Source organism: Hemicordylus capensis, chromosome 3 (assembly GCF_027244095.1).
Source record: "Hemicordylus capensis ecotype Gifberg chromosome 3, rHemCap1.1.pri, whole genome shotgun sequence".
Classification (NCBI taxonomy): Eukaryota; Metazoa; Chordata; class Lepidosauria; order Squamata; family Cordylidae; genus Hemicordylus; species Hemicordylus capensis.
This window is the reverse complement of record NC_069659.1, coordinates 102,568,842-102,585,723: the sequence shown is the minus strand read 5'-3', so window position 1 is coordinate 102,585,723 and position 16,882 is coordinate 102,568,842. Positions and strand designations below refer to the sequence as shown.

The following is a 16,882-nucleotide window of genomic DNA, read 5'->3' as shown; positions in this document are numbered from 1 at the left end:
ATTTCACTTGGGCTTTAAGTCAGGCTGTCCACATACTGTAGTGAATTGGGAAGAGAAGAATCTCCAATATACATATTGAGAGAGAGTGTGTGTGTGTGCGTCACCCACACTGGGGAAATGAATTAGATAATACATAAAACATACTAGTTATCCATTGCAGATATTTATGTTCATAAAAGTTTTAACCCTCTTGTATTCAAATTTGTGTCTTGCCTCTTCATTCTAGTGTTTGCTCACAAAATTTAAGAGCGCACATTCTGCTTCAGGACCCCCAATGCATATAAAGATCTTCTGGAGACGTCCACCTGTGGTTGGCTCCAGCTCATCTGGTATCGACTCAGGATTGGGCCTTTGAACTCCCTGTTGCTGTAAGCGCTTAACCATCTCTAGCAGCCTTTAGAAGAGCTCTCAAGATGCATTTATTTAAGCAAGCATTTGGTTAGCTATAAGTTGATGTGATGGAACCTACATATAGGAGCTAGAGAGTGTGTGAGTGAGAGTGTGTGTTGCCACAGTAACCAGGCACAGACTGTTTGGCAGAAGGGGTTTAAATAAAGACAGTTGGTTAGGAGAAGGCATTTGGAGTTGGAGGTAGTTGGAGCTAAGTATTAGGAGTGAGAGGCTGGACAAAGCATAGCAAAGAGTTTGTTCAGGGGTTTGTGTGAGACTTGATTGGTGAATGTGTGGAGACTGTGGAACCAGCAGTACACTGGGACAGTACTATAAAAGTAGGAATGTTATGCCTGGGAAAGAAACCTTAAATGTGAAAGGTGCCCAGAAGTGAAACCTCCTCTTGACAGACAGGAAAGTCTGAGTTGATTCACTAAGTCTGCAAACCAAGTTTTATTTAGCTCTGTCCCAGTTATATGACCTCCCTAAACGTTACATTTTATCTTGGAAAAACCACAGAAAGTTAAACAGCTAACAAACTTAGCAACTCTGTAGAGATGTTTGCATGCCCTGCTTTAAAGAGATCTTTATTCCAAATCAGTTGAAAACAATAAGCTTGTTCTTATTTTCTGTTCTACACCTCGTTTTGTTTCATTTATACATATAGAAATGTATATTTGTATATATTTGAACATATACGCCTATCCTGCGCTCGCGAGGCTACATAACCAAGTGCTGAGTACTGAGAGCAGGGTAATAAGTAATCATATTGTGGCAATGAAAAATTAAAAAGTGAACCAATTCTAGAACCTGGAGACTAAGTTGTTATAAAACAATATAACAACAAATCACCTCCCTGGACTTGAGATGGGCATCAGGGTGGGCATCAGTTGGTTTTATTGTTATTGTTATTTTAAATGACAAAAACTGTTATTGCTATTTTAAACTATTTTTAACGGTTTTGTTTGGTTTTAATGTTTATTTTTGTGTAAACCGCTATGATACACCTGTTTTGGTGGTACAAAAATGTAACAAATAAATACAGCAATAAAATGTATTCAGTTCCCTGAAGAGCAGATGACAAATACAGAAAATATGGGCTGCAATTGTGTGTGTACACGGGATGCTGCAGTCATGGTGGTCTAATGGAATTGTTAAGAGATTTTGATGGGTCTGATAACACTCTTACATCTTGATTTTGTCCAGTACTTGAAAGAGACCCTGAAGTCTGCACACAGGACTTAGAGCAATTTCTTCTTTACAACACCCATGTGTCCCATGTTCTATAAACACATTCTTTCCTTCAAATTAATTTACAAAGGAATGTGTACCTGAGTAATTCCAGGTATAACATCAATAATTCTAAATGAGCAATCTACAGTCTCCCTAAAGATATACAGTTGTCCCGCGCCTACAATGAGGTTTCTGTTCCAGGGAAACCTTGTGGCTGGCGAATTCGTGGTTGGGGCAACATAGAGAACAACTGGGAAAAGGGTTAGGGGAATCGCGACCAAAAAACAAAGTAAAAAGAAGAAATAATCCCCCCCAACCCCTGGAAATCACCCCAAGGGAGGATTAAGCTTTATAGGGCTTGTTGGAGTGGGGGGAGTTAGATCTCTTGTTCTTACTTTTAAAACTGCCACTGTGCAGCGGTGGCATAACGGCCGGGGATTGTGACGAGAGCTCCGCCTGCCTCCCAAACAGGCGCTGTGGAGTCAGGCAGCGGCAGAGATGGCGTGAAAGAGTTCCTTACTTGGGCCCACCTTTCTCCCAAATGATACAGATCGGGCCCATTTCGGCCCATTTGGGGCCTCTGCGCACACAACAGAGGCCCAAAATGGGCTGAAATTGGCCCAATCTGTATCATTTGGGAGGAAGGAAGGCCTATGTGAAGAGCTCTTTCACAACGTCTCCGCCATCTCCCAGCACTCGACTCTCCGCCGCCTCCAGCACCCATTTGGGAGGTGGGTGGAGCTCTCACGGCGGTCCCCACTATGCCACCACCACAGTGGCAGTTTTAAAACTACTGTAAGAAACTTATCCCCCGAACATGGCCCCCCCAACCCCCAAAATGCCCCCCTGACCCCAAGAATGAGCCCTCCAAAACCCACTAAAAACTGGCCAAATTTTAAGAAAACCTCAGCAAACCACAAGTACTCAAGTCACAATTGGCGGAAGAGGTCTCATTTTCCCAATCGCAGATACTCAAATCCGTGATTGGGAAAACCATGGTTGATGAGGGACAACTGTAGCTCCAACTGATATTTATTTACAATGCTTTATGTATAATATTTTGTAAACATACAGTTCTGTCATCAGAATATCTAGCTGGCAAAAACACATACAATACAGATAAATTAGATGGAGGAGAATAAGGAATACTTAGTTAACCAAATATTTAATGTTAAGTAGTTTTTCAGAGAATACTTAACATCTAAATTTTAAAATATCAGATTTTCACAGACTTTGTACATAGGCCTCTCAGAAGACTTTTTTCCTTCTAAAGGTTTTATTGTAACTGCTTCAGTAGAAGGTATAACTACATTATAGTTATTTTCAAGCAAATATGTTTAGCATCTGCAAAACAAAAAATTTTACGGTAGAAAAAAGATCTTACCAGCAAGAAGAACCTTACCAATGAATATCTGATGAAGCTGCTTCGATGTCAAAATTAAACTGCAGTCTTCAACCTCTTGTGGAGAAGATGGTACAGGGTTAAGCCCATCACTAACCTATGAAAATGGCCAAGAGAATAAGCATACATATACAAAATTACATTAAACATTCGTTCAGATGTATAAACATTGTATCAAGCTATTCACCATGCATGGAAGTAAGTAAAAGAAGGGAGAAAGGTCAAGGGAGAAAGCAGGTTGTAGAATTATCACTAGAGGACTCTCACTGACTTCATCATAGCTACCTTGCATTCTCATTCCCCCTCCCACTCTCACATATACAGTATTCCTTTCACTGTGTGGACATCTTCAGTTGCTCTTTGCTTCCTTCCTACAAAAACTCCCTCTTTTCTTTAAACTCACACCAAAATCTTCTACAATTTTTTCCTTCCTGGCCTCTTATATATCCATTCTGTGCTGTCTTCTACACTTGATTTTTTTTTTCTCTCCCTCATCCCTTCTACAGAATCAGAAATAGGAACATAGGAAGCCACCATATACTGAGTCAGACCATTGGTTGATCTAGCTCAGTATTGGCTTCACAGACTGGCAGCGGCTTCTCCAAGGTTGCAAGCAGGAATCTCTCTCAGCCTTATCTTGGGGAAGCCAGGGAGGGAACTTGGAACCATCTGCTCCTCCCAGAGCGGCTCCATCCCCTGAAGGGAATATCTTACAGTGCTCACACTTCTACTCTCTCTTTCATATGCAACCAGGGTGGACCCTGCTTAGTTAATGGGACAAGTCATGCTTGCTATCACAAAACCATCTCTCCTCCCATAAACAGGAGGAAAATGGGGATATAGGAACATAGGAAGCTGCCATATACTAATTCAGACCATAGGTCCATCTAGCTCAGTATTGTCTTCATAGGCTGGCAGAGGCTTCTCCAAGGCTGCAAGCAGGAATCTCTCTCTCTCAGCCCTATCCTAGAAATGCCAGGGAGGGAACTTGGAACCTTCTGCTCTTCCCAGAGCGGCTCCATTCCCTGAGGGCAATATCTTACAGTGCTCAGACTTCTAGTCTCCTATTCATATGCAGCCAGGGCAGACCCTGCTTAGCTAAGGGAACAAATCATGCTTGCTACCACAAGACCAGCAATCCTCTCCTCTCCATAGACACAGACTTCCACTTCACTTCAGCCCCATCACTGTTATATAGACAGTATGTACAGTTTGCAGCACTGTGTCACCTCTGAACTCTACACAGTGCCCCCAGCATACTGTCATGTTTTGCCTGCCTGAAGTTCTACATGTTGCTGCTCTTAGGAAATAGGAGACTGCAACTTGAAATGAGACAAACCCATACACAATTGGGAAGGGAAATCCCACTGAAATAAGTAGGACTTACTCTTGAGTAATCATGCACAGGATCAGGCTGCAAGTGTATCAGAGGAAATAACTTAGTAGTTAGGATGTCTACACATTATAAGCCCATTATGTTTTGAACATCTATAAGCAAGCTATATACTATATTCCAGCAATTTTAACATTTTTTTAACAATTTAACTTACTTCTTTGGTTACAGATTTAGATTCTTCTAGCTTTTGACTAGTTAAAAGACTAGTTTGAATTACAAAAGCAGTATCTTCCTCCATTTTCCTTGGGTGGGAAACTTTCACCTTTGGAGATTTCAATCCTGATGCTGGATTTAGCCCAATGTCCACAGGATTATTAAGCGTTTTAAAGATCCTATGGAGTGGAAGTATGGAGAAGAAAGTAAAACTAAGTTCTGTTGCTATAAGACATTGCAATATTTCTAGTACGTATTTTAATTATTATACAGCATTGTATAAATTTACTCCTGAATTGTAACTTTGGAGAATGGATGTGTGTTCCTTGTCAGCATTTGAACTCCTTAACACACAGAGAGAGACAGAAATTCCATAAAGAGGAATTTCCAGCAATTTGGTCCAACTAAATAATTGCTTATGCTTTGAAGAAATATTCTCAGAAGCAAGTGTTTCTTTTTTCCTTTTTAAATTTCTTTTCCTTTCTCTCGTTCTCCTTTTCTTGGCATGTTATGTTCATATAAACAGGTTGCTTACCTGTAACCATTGATCTGGTAGTGATCCGTTGCAGTCATAAGAATGGGTTCTGCACCTGCGCACGACCATTTGGGCAAAAATGACTAGCCCCTCAAAGTGCTTAGCCCCACTCTCCACACATGGAGCACTTGGGTGGGCTAGCGTTTTCTCCTCAGTTCCTGAAGGACCAACATTTTGATGCAATCATCTCATGGAACCAGTCCACAGTTCAACAAGGTAAGGTACCAGTGCGTGTTCTATAAAGAGTTGTCCCTTCACATACTGCAGGTCTTATGACTGCAACAGATCACTACCAGATCAATGGTTACAGGTAAGCAACCTGTTTATCTAGATCGTGATCTGTTACAGCCATAAGAATAGGTGACTAACAAGTTGTTAGTCTGGATGAGGGTGAAGTATGCTATAGTAATACTCTTTTGAGCATACCCCTGCCAAAATTGGCCTGAACTGCATTGCTAAGGTCCAAAGCGTAATGCTTGACAGAAGTAATCTCAGAGGACCAGGTAGCTGCAGTGCAGATGTCCTTGAGCTTGATGCCAGCCATATGGGCCACAGAGGTAGCATAAGCCCTGGTCAAGTGGGCCTGTATAGTCTTAGGGGGGTCCACTTTTTGATGTTTGTAGGCCAGAAAGATGAATTCCACAATCCAACGGGAGAGTCTTTGTCTGGCAACCTGGTGACCTTTCACCCTGCCCTTTTACCCTACAAAGAGGCACTTTGTTTTTCTATAGGGTTTGGTCAATTTCAAGTAGAAAAGGAGAGCCTGTCTCGCATCTTGAGAGTGAAAGGAATAGTTTAGGGCCATTGTCAGATTGCAAAAGGAGGTAGGTAAAACAATGTCAATATTGATAAAGAAGTCAGTAAATATTTTAGGTCTGAACTCAGGGTCCAGGCGAAGTACCACCTTGTCTTCATGAAATTTGATGTAGGGGACATCAATGTGGAGAGCACTTAGCTCACTGACCCTCCAAGCTTCCAGGAGAAAGGCCGTCTTTAGTGCCACAAGTTTAGGAGAAGCCGTTGCCATGGGCTCAAAGGGAGGCTCCGTTAGAGCAGATAAGACAAGGGACAGGCTTCACTGTTCAGCGGGTCTTCTAACAGGTGGATAGAGGTTGCTGAGACCTCTTAAGAAGCTTTTTCAGTCTGGATGCGAGAAGACCATCTTCCCATTCCATCCAGGATGCCAAGCAGAGATAGCAGCCAGATGAACCTTGATAGAGACACTGGCCAACTTTTGTTGTTACAAGGCCATAAGATATAGAAGCACCTGGTGAGAAGAGGCAGAGGTCGATTGGAACCTGTGCCTCCGTGCATACAGAACCCGTGCCTCCGTGCATGCATCAAAATCTCTTCCACTTGCTGTTATAACTGACCCATGTGGATACTTTGCGTTCATTAAGGAGGATATCATTTAAGAGCCTATCCTCCAGGCGGTTGGATTGAGAGTCTTAAGGTTAGGGTGATTTTTTTTTTAATTGTTAAATTTATATACCGCCTTTCATTAAAAACAATCCCAAGGCAGTTTACCAAAGTTAAAAAACATATAATAAAAATGACAGTTAAAAGTATTAAGCTAAAAATATGACAACAAATCTGATTTAAAATATATAAAATACAAACATAAAAACTGTACACAGATAAAAATATTTATTTTTAAATGCAGCATGCCGTCCTCTTGAGTAAGAAGATCTTCGTGTTGAGGCAGGCGCCTGTGGTGACCCCTCGACAGTCTGAGAAACCATGGTAGTCGGGGCCGCCATGGAGCCCTTGACCCCTTGACAGTCCCCTTGACAGTCAGACCCCTTGGCAGTCTGAGAAACCATGGTTGTCGGGGCCGCCATGGAGCAATCAATATACACTTTGTACCTTCTTGCATGATTTTGGCCAAGGCACTGTTTAGCAGAGGGTAAGGAGGAAAGATGTAAAGGAACTTCTGACCCCAATGGAAATGGAAGCCATCCCCTCTGGAGCCGCCGGCCCTCCAGCAATACCAGGGGCACTTTTTGTTCTATGCTATTGTGAACAGGTCGATCTCTGGAGTACCCCAAGCCCAAAGAATTGGTTGAAGATATGCCAAATTGATCTCCCACTCATGTTGATGCAGAAGGAGTTGCGACCTGCTGAGGTGATCCGCCAGAGTGTTCTCTACACCTTTGATGTGGATGGCAGTCAGGGTCATTTGTTGAGCGATGGCCCAGTTCCAAATCTGCAGGCTTAGCATGCACAGGGAGCAGGAGATGGTCCCTCCTTACCAGTTTAAATAGGTGATTGCCGTAGTGTTGTCCAGGCTGATTTGCACAAACTTGTCGGCTAGTGACAGTTGAAAAGACTTGAGGGCCTGGAATACTGCCAGCAGTTCCAGGAAGTTAATGTGCATTTGACGTTGACTTGGGGACCACAGTCCCTGAGCAAGAATGTTCCCCCCAGCTCTGCATGGAAGCATCTGTTGTGACCCAGGCGGATGGTTCAGGTAGTTGGAAGGGTAGTCCCTTGAGAAGCTTGGTCTCCTTTGTCCAACAATGGAGAGACATCAGGATTGGGCCTGAAATTGTTAACCACATTTGAGCATTGTCCATGTTGGGTCTGAAAACTGACATAAACCAAAGCTGCAGCCATCGCAGAAGCAGTCTGGCAAAGTGAATAGTGGAATTGCATGAGGCCATAAGGCCCAGAAACCTCTGTATTCTGTATGCCTTATGTTTGCGGCACTTCAGGAAAGTCGCTATCAGGTCTCTGATCTGTGTGAAATGTTCCATGGGGGAGAAATGCACGCTGTGCATCCACATCAAGTATGGCCCAATATAGGCAATGTGCTTTACCGGTTGGAGTTTGGATTTCACCCAGTTGACCTGGATGCCTAGGTCTTTCAGAAAGTGAAACACAGTCGTGACATGAGAAGCTAACTGTTGTTCTACACTTCCCATCAGAAGTCAGTTGTCGAGGTACAGAAAGAGGACTAGTCCTTGCGACTGGAGATGAGCCATGATCATGGCCATGCATTTGGTGAATACATGGGGTGCCATCGCTAGACCAAACAGGAAAACATTGTATTGGAAAACCTGGTGACCCACCATGAAGCAGAGGTACTGTCTGTGATTTTGCTGCATCCCAACATGTGTGTCCCAGAGATCTGTCACGAACCACTCCTCTCCATGGAGGAGAGAAAGGATGCTCTGTAACATTATCATGAGAATGTGCATATGTCCACATGACGATTTAATTGTTGGAGAGCCATAATCGGTCGTAGGCCTCCGTCCCATTTCAGGACCTGGAAGTAGTGGGAGTAAATATCCCGCCACTGATCTGTCCACCGAACCGGCAATATCGCCCCTTTGTCCAAGAGAGCTGAACGTCTTCCCTCTGAAGTGGGGAAGCAGGAGAATACTTGATTCTGCTGAAGCATGGTTGGGATGTGAATTCTATCACATAATCTGTCTGAAATGTGTAGAACCCAGCGGTCTGATGTTATGTTGCACCATGCTAGCTAGCCTGAAATTGGAGCTACGGAAGGTAGTAGCTGAGTCGACGGTAGAGACTCTTGGACTAGGGTGTCTGATGGACTGTCTTGATAATAAAAAATGCTGCTTGCCCGAATCTGTGGTTTTTGGGCATGAGTTCTGAGTATTTCTTGTTCTCTGGTTATAGGGCTTTCTATTGAAATATTGGTATTGTTTCCGAAAGTCCCTTTTAACCATCTGTTTGTACACATATTGTCTCCTGCCAAATTGGTGGTATTTGGAGGTGTATGGTTGCAAAGAGGTTGAAAAGGTCTTTTTGATGGATTCCATTGTGGTATCCATAGTCTCATAGAAGAGACCCTTCCCGTCAAAGGGTAGATTTTCCAATTTCCCTCACTTTCAGTCCATTTTTCATCCTGTTTTCATCAGCCCTTCTGCCCCTTCACCCTTTAGCCCCACTGCCTCAAGAACCTAACCCCTCAATTCCCATTGCCCTAATGCCAGTTATCCATGGTTTCACTATTCACCCCGACAGAATGGAACCCCAGCGAATAACAGAGATCTCCTATATATGCATAATATGACATTTTAAAAGATGTTGTAATTAACTTACAAGTAAGAGAAAAGACCTTTCCAAAAGCAAACATCTGGTACATTCTTATAAAAAATACTTGGTTATTCAGCCTATGTCATGTAACACATAGACACACAATAGGCATGCGCAAGTGCATGATCCATTTATTTGTTTGTTTGTTTCTTTGATTGATTTTCTATACCACCCTTGCAAAAATGGCTGAGGGCGGTTTACACAGAAAAATAATAAATAAATGTGGTTCATGCGCATCCCTATCGTCAGCACCAGAACTTACAGTGTTGTCATACATTCCTATCTGAAAGTCTTTATCTAGACTAATAAAGGATTTCCTGCCTCCTTGCTAGGAAGAAGCTTCAAAAGTCACCCAGGCATCTGAAGCCTGCAAGATTCTGCTGTAATTTTGTAATTTTTGTAAAGTTTTCAATATTGCTTGTCAGATTGTTGAGCACATCTTCTGGCTGTCTATATTGGGGCGAAGGTTATTCTGATACCACTGCTGCAACGGTCGCATCCGGAGCCGTGTGTACCTGACCATCGTATTGCAGGATGCCATCAAACCTAGTAATCTCTGTATCTTCTCCACAGGTTGAAAAGAACAGCACATGCACTCCTGAGCCAGAGCACTGATTTGCTGATAGCGTTCCAGAAGTAAGTATGCCCTTTTCTTCTCCATATCTAGAATGGCTCCAATGAAGCTTAACCGTTTTGTCAGATTCAACTTTGATTTTTTCCAGTTGATATTGGTGCCTAAGTCTTGGAACAGGTGCACCATTGACTGGATATGAGAAATCAGTCGCTCTCTGCTGCTGCTGACTAGCAGCCAATTGTCCAAGAAGGGAAAGACCACCAGACCTTATGTTCACAAGTATGCCACTACAACAGCCATAACCTTGGTAAATACTCTTGGTGCTGTCGACAGTCCAAAGGGCAGAACTGCATATTGGTATATTGCACTCCCTACCGTGAATCTGAGATACTTCAGGTGATTCTACTGGATACCTACATGAAAGCAAGCATCATTCAGATCCAACATTGCTGCCCCCTCTTCCTGGCTCAAGAAGGGTAGAATTGCCTGCAACATAGTCATTCTGAATTTCTGGGTCCAGATAAATCAATTGAGGCCTCGTAAATCCATGATTGCCCTGATTCCTCCATCCAGCTTCGAGATCTGAAAGGAGCGGGAATAGAACCTGGACAATCTCCTCGCCCACTCAACCGGGACAACTGCCTGTTTCTCCAACAACACCTTCACTTCTTCCTGAAGTACCGCTGTGGCCCTGGTAAACTTCAGACCAGAGAATGGCGGTAGCACTTTGAACTATACCACATATTCTGTCTCTATGATTCGGAGAACCCAGCGATCCGATGTTATGCTGTGCCATGTTGCCAATCTGATGGAAGTGTTGGCAACTACAAGGCCGATGTTGGGGGCCCTGGTAGTGTTGGCAGCTATAAGGCCAGTGGTTGGGGCCTTGCCAATTGAAGGAGTGTGCAGTGGGCTCACAGAGCCATCAAAAAGATTGCTTTGAATTGTCCTTATTTAGGCGGGCGTTCTGACCCTTATTTTTCTGGCTGAATCCCTTAGACCGTTGGTAGGGTCTATATTGCTTTTTGAAATCCCTCTAGTCCTGGTATTTGTAGGACCTCTGTTGAGAGTACGAACATCATGGGGCACCTCCCAACACAGATGAGTTCGCCATAAAGTTCTGGCCGTAAATTTCAATTTCTTTATAGTCTCCATCGTCGAATCTGTCTCATCATGGAAGAGGCCCTTTCCATCAAAGGCAAGGTTTTCCTCCCAATCCCTCATGTCCTACTGTAGGGACGTCGATCAGAGCAAAACATGGTGGCGCATATTGATGGCTGCAACCATCGTTCTCGATTCCATTTCAGCTAGGTGCTTGAAGGCACTAAGCTGCTGCCTTGTGTGGGTTTTGTTGTCTCATACACATCATTAAACTTATATTGGAATTCTTCTGGTGCCATAGAAGTTGAATCCTGTAACAAAGTGTCCCAAAGTAGGTGGTTATAGCGGGCCAGGCATGCCGCATAATTAGCAATACGAATTGCCAAACTGGATGTGGTGTAGTTTTTCCTCAGCAGCACATCCATCTTTCTGTCCTCCTTGTCAGCCGGCATCGTATGGCAACAGCCCCCTGCCCCGTGCCGACAAGGCACAACATATGACCATCGAATTAGGCATAGGATGGTGCAACAGGCAGGTGTTTCCTTCTTCCTGTATTCTGTACAAGTTCTCAAGACATTTAGATGTGGGGGCAGAGGTTTGGAGGACTCCCCACACAGTTTTGGCAGCTTTGCTGACGGCCAGAATCATAGGCAAGGCTCCTGGGTGGGACGATTTGGCCTTTGACAACATATTGTAAACTGGGTCGGGTACCTCAGTGTCAGGCATGTTCAAGTCCATCCCCAGTGCCTCCGCTATTTCCTTAATGAGAGTGTGGTATGCTTTCAATTCCTCCGTCGGGGATGTCGATAGGCGTGGCGGAACGTCGGAAGGTGGGTCTGACCAGTGACTAGTAACATCCGAGTCAGACTCCTCCAACGAATAGGTCCCTAGGTCTGGAGATGATGGTACTTGCTCCAGTGGAGGGCGGCTTGTTTTCTTCTTCCTCTTCCCTGCAAACTTATCGGGGGGGGGCGCTGCCGCTTGGTGCAGTGTACCCTCAAGTTGCCATGACTGCAGAGGCTGTGCCTGACCTGATGATGAGTTGACCAATGCAGCATGTGCCCCAGGTGCTTGAGAGGGAGGCACCAGTTGGGGTGTGGCCTCACCAAACAGGAAAGTAGGCTCCAATTGTGCCATTACAGGTTGCGCTACCGGCACCTGTGGAGCTGCAGGTACACGCTGAGCTTTCCACCGCAGGTACTCTCCATAATCTTCAGGAAGTGTGTGGCGGAACCCACAGGAGGAAGTAGGTTGGGTTGCAGGTAGGCACAAGCCTTGGCCCATGAAATGTTGAATAGATGACACCATCACAGTAATAGGGACCGATGCAGGAGGTAAGATGCCCCCATGTGGTGCTCTAATAGGAGATATTGAAGGCATTTTAGGTGGAGGAACGGGGAGCTCGTCCTTCTCCTGTTCCACATTCAGTCCTGTGCTCAAGAAGCCACAAAAGGTCAATCCTGACCTTTCATACAAAAGTTCAGATTTTGAAGAACAGCAGTCTCCAAGGGACACCTTCTGGAACCTGCCCGAGAGGTAGGAGCGGAACCACTGCAAAGCAGTGCCTCCCACTCCCAACCCCCTCAGACGCTCCAGAAGGATACTATGGTCGAAAGTATCAAAAGCAGCTGAGAGGTCCAAAAGGACCAACAGAGTCACACTTCCTCTGTCAATTCCCAATTAGAGATCATTCATCAGACCAACCAAGGCAGTCTCCACCCCATAGCCAGCCTGAAAGCCAGTTTGAAATGGGTCAAAATAATCAGTTTTCTCCAAGACTGTCTGGAGCTGGGAAGCCACCACCCTCTCAGTTACCCTGCCAAGCCATGGAAGATTGGATACAGGCCTGTGGTTGCTCAAATCTGAGGGATCCAAGGTAGGCTTCTTCAAAAGTGGTCTAATAATTGTCTCTTTAAGACAAGGAGGCACCCTGCCTTCCCTCAGAGATGCATTTATAATCTCTACCAGGCCTTCTACAACAACCCCCCTGCCAGATAGTATTAGCCATGTTGGGCAAGGATCAAGAAAACAAGTGGTAGGCCGCACCGTTCCAATCAGCTTGTCCACATCCTCAAGAGTCACAAACTGGAACTGATCTAACCTAATCACACCAGAGGAATCGCTGGACACCTCCACATTGGACACTGAAGTAATTGTGGAGATGGAGTCTAAGTCTGCCTGAATACGAGAGTTTTTCCCCACAAAGAATTTGTTAAACACATCACAGCGGGTAATCAATAGTTCCAGATGCTGATTCAAGGGAGGAGGAGCACATACTAGCCCTCTCACCACCCTGAACAACTCCACTGGACATGAACTTGCAGATGCAATACAGGCAGAAAAGAATCGCTTCTTTGCCGCACGTATCACCTGAGCATAGGTCTTCAAATGAGTTCTATGTTGCAATCTGAAGCCGAGTCTTTCTCCACTTGCACTCCAGTCGTCTACCTTCAGCACCTGTAGTTCTTCCATATACCAAGGGGCCAGTTTTGAAGCAGGTCGGAGAGGACGTTTAGGATGTCTACTGCCCCGGTGAGTCTGCTGTTCCAATTCTCCACCAGGGCATCAACAGGATCATCAGCAGAGCCAACACTAAATCCTTCCAAGGCTTCTTGAAATCCTATTGGATCCAATAATCTTCCCGGGCAGACCATCCTAATAGGTCCCTCGCCCCCGCGAAGGTGGGAAGTGATTGTGAGTCCAACTTTAACCAGATGGTGGTCCGTCCATGACAATGGGGAAATCACAGAATTCCCCACCCACAGAACACCACCCTAATCAGAGTGAAAGACCAAATCAAGCGTGTGACCAGCAATGTGCATCAGTCCCGAGGCCACTTGAGATAGCCCCATAGTCGTCATGGCCGCTATGAACTCCTGAGCTACCCCGGACAAATTGGTCTCAAAATGAACATTGAAGTCCCCCAGCATCACAAGCCTGGGGGACTCCAACACCAAGCCCAAGACCAAGTCCGTCAGCACAGTTAGGAACTCTGTTGAGCATCGGGGCAATTGGTACACCAACAGAAGTCCCAGTCTATTCCTGGTCCCCAAACTTAAGTACACACTTTCAATATGGTCCAACACTTTAACAGGGATCCTAGTAAGGGAAAGGTTATTCTTATAGACCACAGCCACTCCACCTCCCCACCCATGGTCCCTCAACCGCTCCTCAAAGAGTACCCTGGAGAGAGAAGCTGGGATCACACTGGGTTCCCAGCCTCCCCCAACCAGGTCTCCGTAATATATATCAGGTTGGCACATTCATCCAGAATCAAATCATGGATGGTTTCTGATTTGTTCTAGACCAACCTGGCATTACAAAGGAGCAAAGTGAGGTTCCAAGGTTGGTTGGCACTGCTCCCCAAGGTCAAAGAGCTGGCAGGACAGCCAGAAGGGGAAACAACTATTAGGTTTCCAAGTCCCCTTCCTGGTAATGGCCCGCTGACCTGCCATTACTTCTTGTGTTCCCCACCACCACCAGAATTGCTGCCCCATGATCAGTGCATACGCTCCCTGTCTCCCCATCTCCAGATAAGCTCAGACACATTTATAAACAGAATTAAAACAAAATCACCCAGGACTAATTAAAACAGAAGCCACATTAAATACCTACCCACATGTGAATTCTTGGGTCAGGAAACCTGGCCCTCGCCCTTACTGTCCCTCAAAGTGGCTCCCCCAAAGGGCCACAAGCAGCATCCCTTTATAGGCCCAGAGTTGACCACTCTGGTCAGATGGAAAGCAAGGACTGCTGATTCACTCCTGGGCCCCAATCCCGCAGAGGATCCACTGCCAGAGGCCATAGTTCCACAGGTCAGGCAGGGGGCTAGCTGATGGTCTCACCCTCTCCTCCAGGCAGGCATTCAACAGCAGCAGCAACAGATAGCCCCAGGATGAGACTGGTGTTGGCTATCTGGGAAGCAAGTGGTCTCTCCCTCTGCTGCAGTGCTTCTTCTGTTTGGCTAATATGGTTAGGTGAATGAACTTCCCCTTTATGTTATTCAACTTTGAAAACCTAGAAATGTCATCTTTAATTTTTTATGCTTTTGTAACTTAAAATGGTTAAAAATCTAATGCATCTCAGGAGGGAAAACCACCACACACAAGTCAAGTCAATGAGTTAGCACCAAGGGTGCAGCTTGTAACTAGGGAATGAATTTTAAAATCCCTATCGTCACCCAGATAGTTTCATTGTTCTCAAAACCATTCCAGTATGCAAGATTACTCTCCCATCTTCATGCAAGATGTGCATATGTATAGATTTTGTGTTATGTATAGATTTAGGAATCAAGCCAGGATTTGTTGCTCTTTTTAAAAGCCTAAAAATAAAATAATGAAACTACAGTGCTACACAACTAAAAAAGGTTTAAGCAATACTGTAGTCCGTCACTTATTTGGAGACAATGTTTACCTAGCAGCTTCTTTATGCAAACGGCGCTGTCGTAAACTTCTAAGGTAATCTGCATAGTAATCCTTATTTACTTGCTTTTCCAGTTCTTCTAATACTGTGTAGGAAAACTCTGGATCCACGTAATTATATCTAGCAACCTTTGTGAAAATAGTCCTAAATATTTAAAAAGAAAAGCAGTTTCATTATACAGAACACATTACTGCTTTTGCCACAAAAATATTTTATTCATACGTTCATTATTCCACTAATCATTACCAGCATTTGACCTTGCAAGGACAATCACAGCACACAATAGTTGCAATTTGGTGTGAAAAAGAAAACAAAATATTGATAAAACATCTTCTTTCTACATATGTAAAAATAATTTGCATATGTAAAAATGAAATATGCACAGTGTCAAAATATGGAATCCTGCATGAAATTAGAGAGATGCTGACAAAACCCATTCATTCATTAGGGGTCAGAAATAAATTTCAGAGACGCAAAACGCTTACCTTAAAGAAATGGTAGGCATTATGCTAACTAGGGATGTGCACAAATGTTTCGGTGGAGAGGGTACCTTTAAGCATGAGTAAAGCAGTTCCTTACCTGCTCATCCGCTGATGAGCTGCTCAGAAGTCCGCATGCAGCCATGGGGCTTCACCCAGCAGTTTGTGCGCGGCCACGGGACGCACATGGCAACCAGACTTCTAAGTGGCATAGTACTGCATGTGAAAAAGCAGCATGACAGCAGCAAGCAGGTAAGGATCTGCTTTACTCATGCTTAAAAAGCTACTGCTCCCTGCCCCGCCAAATCAATTTGTGCACATCCCTAATATTGACTGAGCTAAGAGGCACCTTTCAAAGTTGTGATCCTCTTATATTTAGCAAGGGGAGAGTAACAGTTTCTGATCAACCCCAGGATCTTCCAGTGGTGATGGTTGTTGGTGTTTATTTTATGTTTCTCTTCAGATTGTGAGCCCTTTTGGGACAGGGAACCATTTTATTTATTTATTATTTCTTTGTCTTTATAAACCACTTTGAGAAAATTTGTATTCTCAAACAGCAGTATATTTATGTATTTATTTAGCTAGCATATTTATAAACCACCCCAAACTTGCATCTCTGGACAGTTTACAATAACATAAATTAAAACAAGAATTAAAACCTTAAAACATTAAAACCATTTAAAACGATAACAGATTCTATAAATTGAGGGGGAGGAGGAAGAGCAGCAGCAGCTCCAAATTCCTCTCCAGCTTGGATTAAAATCCTAGCTAGAAAAGAATTACTATTTTACCTTTGTCAACCCACCCTGCGCCCCAAAGCTCTCTCCATCCTTGCCTTGAAATGCATTTAGCAGCTGACCTGGCAGCAGCACTCAACATAGGGAAGGGGAAATCTCTTTCTTCCTCTCTCAGGGGTCTATGCAGCACATAAGGACAAATGTCCCCAGTGGCCCTTGGGAATGCAGTTTTTCCAAAGCCTCCTGCCCAAAGACTAACAGGATCTCTCGTCCTGGCAACAAAGAATGGAGGAAGGAAAAGATTTTCATCCTTCTCTCCCCCATGGCTGGACTACTGCCGCTGCTGCTGCCACTGCCACCACCAGCCTAGGTAATGTGGGGTGTCAGGGGAAGGA

At 44.4% G+C, this 16,882-nt stretch overlaps 1 protein-coding gene and 1 long non-coding RNA gene across 4 annotated transcripts in view; one reads left to right on the top strand and one right to left on the bottom strand.

The window, feature by feature from the left end:
• Positions 1-16,882, bottom strand: part of CFAP47 (cilia and flagella associated protein 47) — a 503,999-nt gene that overhangs the window by 457,339 nt on the left and 29,778 nt on the right. For all 3 annotated transcript variants that reach the window (XM_053311021.1, XM_053311022.1, XM_053311023.1), the window contains exons 11-13: positions 15,263-15,415; positions 4,576-4,753; positions 3,026-3,122 (exon numbers count right to left, since the gene is read on the bottom strand). In XM_053311021.1, coding sequence (XP_053166996.1) covers positions 3,026-3,122; positions 4,576-4,753; positions 15,263-15,415 — 428 coding nt within the window. The remainder of the gene's footprint in view (positions 1-3,025; positions 3,123-4,575; positions 4,754-15,262; positions 15,416-16,882) is intronic.
• Positions 1-16,882, top strand: part of LOC128351458 (uncharacterized) — a 31,970-nt gene that overhangs the window by 4,608 nt on the left and 10,480 nt on the right. The window contains exons 2-3 of the long non-coding RNA XR_008319786.1: positions 227-368; positions 9,748-9,810. This is a non-coding gene — a long non-coding RNA (uncharacterized LOC128351458). The remainder of the gene's footprint in view (positions 1-226; positions 369-9,747; positions 9,811-16,882) is intronic.